Below are 12,397 nucleotides of genomic sequence, written 5' to 3' on the forward strand. Positions count from 1 at the left end.
GACCAAATCATGGCAGATGCAGATTCTTACCGGTGTTGCACTGCATCTGTTGCTGGGCAGGATGGGGCTGATGGGACAGATTCTGGTGTTGGTGTTGCTGCTGTTGCTGACCGTGGGCCTGGTGCTGGCCGTGCTGGCTGTGTTGGGGATGTTGGCTGTGCTGCGGGTGCTGGCTGTGCTGGGTGTGCGAGCCATGCTGGGAGAGGTGCTGTCCGTGGGGGGAGTTGTGGGAGGAATGAGGGGGGTGGGAAAGAGGCACCTGGCTACCGCTGTTGGGGATGCTGTTGGGGTGAGAGTTAGTGATGCTGTTCTGGTTGTTGTGAGGGTGGCTGCTGATGGTGCTGCTGGGGGAGTGTTGGTAAGAGCAGGAGGTGTGGGTCTGCTGAGAGGACTCCGACGGCATGCCCATCAGACCTGTGAGGATCAAACAGATAGTGCGCGTCACACAGCTTGTTAAAATTTGTAATATGCAACCCATTTACTACAACTACAACTTAAAAGCCTAAAACTGTGTTTCTGGATCTATTTATTTTAATAGTATTAGTATTATTTTATTAAAGTTTGTACCTAGCACCTTATTGTAATTCCACCTTATTATTTGTTGTTATTGTAGTATGTTTTTTGTGTGTGATGCCTTGGCAATATTGTAAATACCCAGAATTATGCCAATAAAGTACCTTTTAATTTTAAATTAAATTAACTCCACATCAAATTGTATTGGTTGCCTGGTTATTTAGGTTTGTAGTTGACCTTGTACCAACTAGCCCCACCCAGACCAAAAACTCAGACCTAAATCCCACTTCTTGTGCATATTAAACATCAAACATGGACAAGAAGAGACTGATTATTGAGGTGTAGAATGAAAAATTCCTTAAGGTCTAAAAGGAATTATGAAAAGGATATAACATAGTAAATCAAGTATTACACATTGGCAATCCCATGCAAATGTCAACATTAAGATGAAAACAAATCCTGATAGGGCTGATGTCAAAATTGGGTGGTTTAAAGCTTTTTTTGTGGGTTTTTAAAGTATGGTTTTCATAGTCATGTAAGTGAATTGTCACATCCATAACTTTCATCATAAATATGAAACATGTGCATCCTTTTTTGTCATTTTCCTCTTTTAAAATAGAAAACTTGTGCACAGACAGATCTTTTTTTGATGTCTGGACTCTATTAGTAAAAAAAAAGGATGGTTTATATATTGCAAACACATTCTCTGAAGATGTATATTTCAAGTTTTGACTGAAAAACGCTGCAATTGCCCATTTAATAAAAATATGAAATGTTATGTTTTAAAATCTTTATTGCTAGGACATTATATTCTAAATTAAAGGTCAAGGCTTTATAAACCACAGTTTTACAGATAAAAGTGACAGAAATACCGAAACTAATTGAAATAAACCTGTCCCGATTCCTCTCTTAACTTCCCATTTGTGTAGCGATTGTTTCAAACTAGTTTCTAAAAACGCCTGACAAGCCTCCAACATCTGCACACTCAATAGAAATAATTGAAGCGTGTGTCTGGCGGTCTTAAGAGGCCCTGTCCATCATGGCGCTGGCGCTGTAAAGCTATTCCGGTGGAGAGCTTTTAAAGCAGACGGCGGGCCTCACATCGCCGCAATCGCCAGAGAGCACTCATCGATGGGGTGACAGGGGTGCATCTCTTATCAGCAGGGAAAGTCTATTGTCCAACCATGGGAGAGCAGAGAAAAAGCAATTAGCCAGCAGCCCCCCTGAATAATAATGCGAGTTCATTACCTATTATCAAAGCCAGTGAATTAGCTCAGTGTCTCCAGCAGTGGGGTGTGAAATCCTCTTGCCGGCTTTATTTGCTCATTTTAATTGCTCGAGCTTGTCTGACTAAGAGATTTCACTTTTATGCACATAAAAAGCCAACAACGTTCAGCTAATGAAACATAGATGATAGATTAAAGAAGTTCACTTTGGAAACCTTTACATCAAAAGCGCTTGAGTCGCACGACTGGGTTAGACGCGGAGGTGTGACGTTGCGCCTGTCAAATGCTTTTTGTACATCAGTCAATCAGATTACAAACAGGCATTCATTTCGAAGACGGGAAAGCCTGCCGTGAACTAAATCCAGCAATGTGAATGTTCCCGACCGTGACGTATTTCATACCGTTAACGCTTTCCAGTCACCTTTCTTAGTAGACGAACTGTTCAACGTGACCTGAAGAATGAAGTTGAATATGCTTGGAAAACCCGATGGTGACAAATATTCCAACGTTATTTGACTACAAACCATATAAAGTAAATACAATTATTAGCTATTTTTGTTTCAAACAAAGATGGCGAAACAACCGATTGCAACTTGCAAAAACTCACCCTGTGTGTTGTAGGACTGCTCGAACACACTCTTGTAAAGGCTGCGGAAGGAGGCACTAAGATCTTCGAAGTCCGAGAAGAGCAGCTGCTTGTCGCGGTCCGGTATGCTGTACTGGCCCTGCGGGGCCTGCTGCAAGCTCATGGACTGGGATACCGGCTCTGGATGAGTAGTCACCTGAAAGACAGGACAGAAGGACGATCAAAATATTACGAAAGACAGAAATTGGCATTGCCACTCTTTAACAGGCGGCACAGCTCAGTTCAGCCCAGCCCAGGCCGAGTGACCGGCAGATTAGAGCTCAGATAGAACATGACAGCACTGACTACAGCACTCAGCATCACAGCACAGGAAATGAAGTGCCTTGCACACCGCAGGAGCGGGCAGCACAAGCCTTCCGTATTCTTGACCGCTTATTTATGAGCCCAGCTGAAGCTGTACATAACCACACAGCCATGATCAAAACAGACGTGTCTCCAGAGAGACTCTGAAGTTGTTTTTTACAGCAATTTATTTTGTAATTAAAGGCTTGGCAAAACTAACTGAGTGATACGGCTGAAATCGACAGCGAGATCATAAAAGATTGCCTGCAATAACAATATGTACAAACGGGCATTGATTCATACAACAAAATGAATCAAATGATTTATATCTTTCCAAGAATATATTTTGTTATCCAACACTATAGTTTTCCAGGTTTACTGTGGCTTAAACGTTACCATCAATTAAATTCTAAGTGTGAGACTCGAAAGGGAAGCAGCGTAATGTTTTGAATCTGCAGAAATGCCTTTCATGCCCAGAATGACTGATTCATTGAACGGCTCCCAAGGCCTCCATAATGCCGAGCATATTTGTGGCTTACACAAGGACAGAGGCTGTGCCATCTTGAGCTCGAGACAACAGTGTTATACACACTGGAGAGGCAGGCAAAACGGAGTCATCTGCCACTCCTGCGAAGTCGAATTCTAGCTGTCGGTGAAAACTGGTGAGGGCAAATTTATGGATCTGAAAACGTTGCAAAGCTAATGCAAACAAGTACTGAGGTGCGAGAATTCTTAGCCACTCGCCACTTGTTCCAACAGTGTCAGACTCAATAACTGATTATAACTTTATTAAATTCTTTTTTTATTTTTACTTTATTAAGTTCATTTTTGTATCTATAATCACATACACACACATGAATACAGATTTAGGAAATACTTACATCTATTTATATTTAACAATCATTTAAATAGTATTAAAATCGTAATTTTTATATTTTTTATTAAATGTTTACATGTATGTGTTTATAAATAGAAAATGATTATGCTCAGTACACAGATGTGTACTATGTAGGGCTATCAAACGATTCATGCTACTAAACTTAGCAAAATAAAGGTTTTTGTATACATGAAATATGTGTGTGTACTGTGTATAATAATTATGTATATAATAAAACACACACATCCATGTATGATTTTAAGAAATATATACATTTATATATTCAATATATAAATATATATATATATACAATATAAATTATATATAACTATAAAAATGTATGAACATGTGTAAATATATATATGTATGTCTTTTTATATACATAATTATTATATACAGTATACAAACATATTTTATGTCAACAAAAGCAATTAATCAGTCGACAGCACTAATACTATCTAAACACATTTCAGTACCTAAAAACTTTTATTCTGGATGTGGGAACAAAACGGGAAGTGCTTCTGGACCAGTGTTGTTTACATCTTGCAAAATAGGCTATATATAGTAGTTTTTTAAGTCTGCTTCAAGCTAATAACTTCTAATTCAAAAGTCATATGTTTATGATTTTAACTTCGACTAACTATGGCATGCTTATTATTGTTGAAGACAACAAATATTTTTTACTATGGATTTATTGTCCTTAAAAAAATAGCAGTGTTGCCACTCCACAGCGATGCAGGACTCGCTGGTTACCGCTGTTTAAAGAGGCTCCAAAAGCAAAGACATGAAGTCACCTGCTCGCATGTGACATTATCAGCAGACAGTACTAATTGCACCCAAGAAATATGTGCAGCTGGAGTGAGATGACACGCTGTGCATCACTGTAACGACGGCCGCATGTAATCTGGTTAAATTCAAACAGATCTCAGTGTTTGTATCAGCTGGACTAGAGAAAGACAGAGTAGAATAGACAGACAGAGAAAGAGAGAGAGAGAGAGAGAGCACTGTCTGGCCTGCTGAAGTGAATCTATCAGTGTCTGTGCGGGATCAATGCTGAGAGCCTGGAGCGAGGTGCATGCAGGGTTCTGGGGGACCACAACAAAGAGGCAGCATCTCTGGTGGGAGGACATCAGAAGCAGCGTCTCTCTTTAGCAGCGCTCCAGCGGTATGAGCACTGCCTTTCATTTCCTTAACCCCTGCGTCAGCACGCTCCCATGCACAGACCTCCGCACACCAGCATTCTGACAATCGCATTCTGGATTCTCATAAACTGAGCTCCAGAAAAAGACTGGGTAAATAAAGAGTCCTCCCCAGGTTCTGGAGAGGTTAAAAGGAATACTTCTCCCGAAATGCAAACATTCTGTCGTTATTTACTTATTCTGTAGAAGACAAGCAGGGAAATGTGCTGATGGCCCATTTCCATGCTATTTAATGAATGGGCTATTTATGCCTTTCCAAAGGGGCACGAAAGCATTATATGACTGCTGTCCATTTCCAATACAATGCTATCATATGGGGCTGTTAAACGATTAATACAAAAAATATTATGTATTTATAACCAAACACACATGCACAAATATCTGCATTAAACTACAGCCACGGAAACTATTAAAAGACCATTTCATTTTTAAAAGACCATTTTTTAAAAATGTACTATCTATAGGTATGCGTTCTGTGAACTACTAACAATATTTTATAATGGAAATATTGTATTTATTTGCTGAAAATTAAAAACGGAGGGAAACATGTCAAAATAACAGAAAAGATGATCTGTATTTTTCAGATTAAAAATTCACTATAAAAATGTTCTCCGAAATGGTCTCTTAATCTTTTCGTACGGCAGCAGGTGATGGAAAGTTTGAGTGGCAGTGAATGTGATCTTACCGGTGTGTAGCTGTGCACGCTGCCCACACTGTTGAGATTAACAGAGGCCAGACTCTGGTCAGATAGACTATTGTTAAGGCTGCTTCGAGGGCTGTCACTCCCATCCTGGTCAGGGTTGTACAATGCCACCTGGAAATCAAATGAAAGTGAAAGTGACCTATTTGTCAAATATGGTGACCCATACCCAAAATGTGACCTCTGCATTTAACCCAGCAAGTCGTGAACACACGTAAACCCAGAGCAGTGGGCAGCTATCACTGCAGCGCCCGGGGAGCAAGTAGGGGTAAGGTGCCTTGCTCAAGGGCACCTCAGTCGTTACCCGCCGGCCCTGAGAATCGAACAGACTACCTTCTGGTCACAAGCCAGAATCTCTAACCATTAGGCCACGACTGCCCAAGTAAAGAAGGAAATAGTATTCCAAAAGTTAGCCTGACATACGACAATTAAACAGAGTTGGGGTACAAACAAATACAAGCTGTCTGGTTTCAGAGGTCTGATGGAAATGAACAGGCTCAGAGACGATGTGTTTTTATATAAACCATAATAAAAACCATAGACTTCAGCTCGATGAAACCGGAAGTCACATCCACAATTGCATACAAAAATGTGTAATTCTCCAAGACTCTGAATTCTCATCTCTTTTAATAATTCCTCTGGTAAGGAAGTAAAGAACTGTAGGAAAGCAAGGTCAGCATTAATGTGCAGTGCCCCACGCCATGTCTCATATGGAGGGAACATGGCTGTTGGCCAGCAAGATGATCTGCAGTCTTGGATGGCCGAAAGGCCGAGCGCTCTCCTTCAGTAAAGGTCATGCTGCTGGCAGCGTCAGGCCCATCAACTTGCAGAGCTTAAATTGGTTTGGGACTGCTCACAAAGGTTCCCAATGCTACAGAGACCCTGACCTTTCTATGCACGCCAATGAATGCGCAGTTTTCCACGGCGGATAACCTCCACTTCAAAACGATAATCCCAATTATCATTTGAAAAGCTGAACTGCAAATATGTGCTGGCTGCAAAACGAGAATAAATAAGGCATCGAAGGGACGGTAAGGGAATAAATATAATGAGCTCCTGGGAGAATAGTCCTACATTGAGTTCGGCGTGGTAGAAAAGGATGAATGGAATCGCAACAATGCTGGCTGAGAAAGTATCGTACGCCCCGCGTCTTGGCAGGCACGATGTAGTGTTAAAACCCTGCAACAAGTCTCAACGTTCACCTGCTTGAGCGAGACAAACCGGGCTGTGGGTATATTAGGTCATACAGGGTTTTTGTTGTGGCGGCGAATGCTTGTCAGCCCCCTTGACTCAAGACGACAGCAGAGAGAAAGACACATTACGGCTCACGGTCTCTTACAGAGAATTGTCATTCAAGCAGAATAAATGTTTCCCAATCCTATTATTCCCTGTTCATCAAAAGAGTCGAGCATAGCAGTTGCCAGAGCTGCACTGGATTGAGGCGAGATGGGGGGTTAATGTCATGGAATGATTTGCATATTACCGCTTTTCATCTTTACAGCTTTCGTTGGGGCTGGGAAACAACACGTCAATATGTGCAACTATGACACTGGACGACTATGGGGGTTCAGACATGTTGAAAATTGTATCATAAACAATCAAAACCTATTGCGAAGAGCAAGTCTAAATGTTATGTGTAATTAAGTCATAAAAGAGGCTTTTAGTCACGAGCCTTTCACCACAAATCTATTTTTATTCCCTCTATCCATAAAGTGAATCCGCAACAAACCGCGGTTTGTTCAATGCCCGAAACGTAGACGCCTACATACTAACACAGCGTACATGTTTGAACGCACACACATGCAGTGTGAAACTGACACGCAGAGAGAAGGTAAGGGGTGAACAAATCCATTGCAAATACTCCTGTGTGTTTGCTGCGGGTGGAAAAGGAGGGCTATATTTAGCCGTGAATTAAAGTCAAAAGCCAGTGGAGTCTTTCATACAGGAGACTAATCTGCAACATGAGACAAGGATTATGAAATCAAAGAGAAATCCACCCAGGTGTCTTTAACAATGATTTACACTGGAAAGAAAGAATTTTTTATTATAATAAACAGGATCAAAATAAAATGTGTCTTTTAAATTATTTTTGAAATAAAGAAAGAATTAATAATTAAAACAAACAAAAAAACAAATAAATAAATAAAATGATTAATAAAAATAAAAGGTATTACAATGACTTGGAGAAGGAATTTAAAGAAGGAAAGAAACAAACAAAAAAGAAAGAAGAAAAGAAAACTATTAATACAAATTATTAAAATAAGAATGATTTACACCAAACTATTTAAATAAATAAATAATAAAAAATAAAAGGTGTCCTACAACGATTTACACCAAAAGCAATTTAAATAAACGAACAAACAAACTAATACAATTATTAATACAAATTATTAAAAATAAAAGGTGTTTAACAAAGATTTACACTAAAAGCCATTTAAAAGAAAAGATAGAAAAAATAAAATAAGCTAAATCCACTTATATATTCTTAATAGTCAGTATTATTTTGAAGAAATTACATGCAACTTTCTCCTTTCAATAAAAAACATGCAAGCCTTGAAAAATCTTGTGTGAATCAAGTCTAGCTTCAAAATGACAGTGTTGCATGATCATGATCATACAGTTAAGAGTGTGCTGAATAACCAGGCTTTCCTGCTGCATGATAGACAGCACTTGCCGCTTTCCCATTGGCTTGCTCTGGCAGGCGGGAAAGTCTAAGAAAAAGGGAATTCCTGTGGTTTGGCATGATGCGCTCGAGGGGCGTCACCTGTGCTGTTTACAGGGCCCACACGAAGAAACGGCATCTCCAAGGAGCCACCTAACACGGCCCTCTTGTTTTCGTCTTCTACATGTCTGGTTTCAAGTTCATTAGTTTCGAAGAGGAGGGCAAAGAAAACAAGCGCTCACGGGATAACCTTGAAATCCCACGATGGGTGGATTTTTTACATTCTTCCCATATGAATCAGTCATACCTTATACTTGAAGACATGACATTGTTTTGCTGCGTGAGATGCTTTGAATGTGGAGCAGCGCTTTGAGGTGTTTTTAAAGTGTAACGATAACGCAATCAATAAAAAGTGCCCTGGATTTATAGTTTATTGTGTTGATATTATAATGTACAAGTCAATAATAAATGTACAGATTATATTAGAGTGTTTAAAATAAATTTCAGGTTGGATGTTTCCATAGACTGCGGTTGCAAATATAGGCAAGCATTAGATTTTGGAACAGAGCCGTTACGAGGCCGCTCAATTTCAACAAATCCAACAATTCCTCACCAATCTGATTTTCAAATCTGCTCATACTGTATTCCAGCCAAATGAGCCGATCACAAAAGTTAAGTATAATTCAACCCAACTGACAAAACTACGAACAAAATTAATTCCCCAAACCCCCTTACATCCCCCCTCGATCCACAAAATGCATAATATAAAATCGTATTGGTTTAATGCCTGAAGTAAATTAATAACTGATGCTGTTGGGTTTTTTAAAAGCACTCCAGAGACAAAGCGGCTCGCACCAGGCCAAGAGCAGAACGCTTGAGGTTAAAAAGCCTATTTAAATTTCAGAGTGTTTTGCCTCATTCCTTTTTACATACTACTCCGTGAAGTCATGCCACGGAGGGCGAGTTACAGGAGCGGGTTATTCCGTACGCTCCGCCTGAAAACATAAAGCAGGTAATGAAACCGCTGAACAAACTCGCAAGCTCTTGTGCAGATTGTGTTGTAAGTGTTTACCGCCGCAAAACAAGACGCTTAAGACATAAAAACCAACCACAAACCCAAACCACATTACAAGACGATAAATGCTGTATCATCTTTCTCTATTTGTAGTACCAAACCTCATATTTATTTTTGTGTGTGCTCTTTCCAAACATTTGGAATAAGGGAATTAAGAGATTTACAATTAACTCCATATTCACATAATGCCAACCGAACAGAACAAAATCCTTGCATGGGGATGCTCTAATGTAGCCTCCATTTAAACAAAGGCATCACATGTCAGTCCGATTGTGTCATGCATGTATGTAGTCATGCCAGGACAAATATAACATAAAATGGGCATATAGGCCTGTGGTGTCAGCTGCTATTTGAGACCCTTGTGGAGTTGGAGATTGAACTCTACCTTGTTAGTCACAGTGTTGATTGCCAGCGTTGGAGAGGCATTCCCAGAGATGATGCAGTCCATTCCCAAGTTATCCGACTCCAGGCTGTACGGTGTTGATGCCTGCAGAAAAACAAGGCACGTTCAGCCACCACGCAGAATCGAGATGAGCAATCTGAAGTGACTTTGATTTCTACATATTCAAATGGATTTGATGTTACTTTGCGAGCGCATGTTTAAGAGCAACGGCGGCGAGTGTTTATCAACAACAAAGGAGCAACACCTTTTATTTAGGTCAAAATTTGAGGCAGTCTGGGAAGAGATGAGCCGGAGCGAGGAACGGCTCCCCCGTGCTCTCTCTGCACTTGCATGGGTGAAGATAACTTTGCCCGCCTGTCTCCCAAAACTGCTTATTGTAAGAGGATTGCCTGGCAACAATGTGATTTTTAATTTGTGATAAACATAAATGAGATTTAGCTAAATCACAATTTTTAATGTCAAAGAATTTCTAAGAAGACAGCAGGATGAGAGAAGATGAGAGAAAGAGAGAGAGAGAGAGAGCTAATGTCTAATGCAATGTGCTTTAATAGCGAGCTTGCGCACGTCGCAAAGACAGTTCCCTGTTATTTCTCATGCAGCAGGATCAGGTTGGGAGAGAATGGGTCTAATTGGAGGGTTTTGATATGAGTGAAGTAAGTGTCAGTGTGAAAAATGTTTGTGTGTAGCCCGAGGGCAAGAGCTGTGTGCCGAGGCAATAAGCCTCTCGCTGGAGCGTTGCAATTATAAATGACACTGGTCTAACTGCCTGGCCATACAAAAAACGCACAACACCAACACAAATCACTAGCACATCATGGTGGGGAAAGATCCCACATCATATATCACAGGTATTTTTAAGCTTTAGCATCGCGATGCTTCCGTAGCACCAGTACACCGGGCAACCTAAATAAGTATGTATGTTCCCTGGAAATCAAACCCATGACCTTTACGCAATGCTCTTATAAATTGAGCTTTTGGTGTTCCTCACAAGCCCTGTCTTTGTTCATATGGCCTCCAGTCATATATTCATGTCTTTATATATGGTTGCATATCTGCAATCTCTGCCCCTGATATGACTATAGGTGAATCTTATCGGTTGGTCTTCCTCCGACCCACAACACACGGATGGACAAAATGACGCAAGGAGACCGGCGTTGAGCGCAGCCGTGTTGTATATTCCGGTGAGCGCCGCTCATAAATAATGGAAGGAAAAAGCTCTGGCTGAAAATAACCAGTGCAGAGGTTCGGCATTAATTGATGCTTGCTAAAAAATGACTGCAGAACGCAATATACGTAAATGCTGCCTGGGGCACAGTTTATTAATAAGCTGGACCCCCTCTACAAGATAAACCCAGGAACACCGAGAATGACGGTTATATATAAAGATATGAGCATGCAATCATTAAACCTGCACGTGTGAGGCGGTAAAGCGCAGACTCAGACACGGAACAAAGCCGCGGTCTCGGCTCAGGAAATATAACATCCAGTCTCATTCCCTTTCTATCACCACAATAATCCTGTGTTTTCACATATTTCCGGCCTCGTGAAGCAACAACGAGAGCATCTTTCTCTCCCATAAAATAGTGTTTCTCACAGATTTCTGCTTTACAGTGGGGAGCCATAACGGATCCAGACTAAATACTAGACAAAAACAATACTATCTTTGGTTAATAATGTTTTTAATTAAATCGCATTGCAACAAAAGTTTCCCTTTAAATGTTTATTTTTAATTACATATTGTCACATAATATTCCAGTCTGTGAGATAAAGAGAGACTGACCACCTAACTTGACCGATTCAAACCATTACTGCTTGCACAACTCTCTATGAAAACCAGCACTTAAGAGCCATTTGTCTGTAAATCGAACTGGCCACACTTTTTGTTTTTGTGTGCAACCGCTAAATGCAACACAGCAGAAACGTGTAGTCTATTTAATGCTTTCTGATATTTTGAATAAACCGGAAAACAAGTCGATATTTTACACAGATTGAGCAATGATGCAGAAAACACATTTAACGGTAACTTATATGCTTTAAACAACCCCAACGTCAAGTGAAGTGATGGAGCGTATGAGTGACATTGAGTTGAACTGAACGAGTGAAACACCTACTGTGTTGAGTTCTTTGATCACTCTCGGATTCAGAGTAATGAGCTCGCTTCGGCCAAAGAAAGTGTGAACGTATGAAAACTAATCACAAGGGGGTCTGCGAGCACACACACAGAACACTCACCCGCTCTCCAGACCGTGGCCTCTTCTTGGGCCGTGTGGGCAGCGTGTCCTCCTTTGGATTTGTGTCAATTGCCCAATATGAACCCTAGAAAGGGGAGAAAAAGCAATGTCTTAAAATAGTGCATTTATTATGTCCATTCAATAAAACATGATATAGATGAATGTTTAAAAAGTCACAGCTGTTGTTATAAACTCCAAAAATGTACACAAGGCAGCTCAGGAAGCTACATAACTGTCAGTTTCATAAGATTTCAGATAACATTCTCTAGAGAAACCTTTTTGTAATCAGACACTGCGGTGCTCTCAGTGCATTCGCCGTCAATCACGCAGCACTTTTAGTTCATCAAAGTTTCACACAGATCGCATCTGTATGCCCGTCACGTCAGTCAGAACCTATATGTTGAGATGTGAAGAAGTTGGTTCTTTCGCTACCCCCATTTCTTTCTCTTGCTCTCTCCCGCTTCGCAATCCTCCTGAGCCTTGGCAGAGGCAGGTAAAATGTTAAGACCCTCCTGAAGCCCCTCTTCCTCAGCTGTGGGTTTATCGATTGCTCCTGTTCAGGGCTGGACACAGAGGTGTTGGA

General features: G+C 40.6%; 1 protein-coding gene across 1 annotated transcript in view; it reads right to left on the minus strand.

Annotated features, from left to right (window-relative positions):
* foxj3 (forkhead box J3) overlaps positions 1-12,397 on the minus strand; it is a 74,193-nt gene that overhangs the window by 5,586 nt on the left and 56,210 nt on the right. The window contains exons 4-8 of the mRNA XM_079483717.1: positions 11,816-11,899; positions 9,566-9,667; positions 5,429-5,557; positions 2,347-2,521; positions 31-414 (exon numbers count right to left, since the gene is read on the minus strand). Of these exons, the coding sequence (XP_079339843.1) occupies positions 31-414; positions 2,347-2,521; positions 5,429-5,557; positions 9,566-9,667; positions 11,816-11,899 (874 nt within the window). The remainder of the gene's footprint in view (positions 1-30; positions 415-2,346; positions 2,522-5,428; positions 5,558-9,565; positions 9,668-11,815; positions 11,900-12,397) is intronic.

The sequence above is a fragment of the Barbatula barbatula genome (genome assembly GCF_947034865.1).
Source record: "Barbatula barbatula genome assembly, chromosome: 20".
Lineage (NCBI taxonomy): Eukaryota > Metazoa > Chordata > Actinopteri > Cypriniformes > Nemacheilidae > Barbatula > Barbatula barbatula.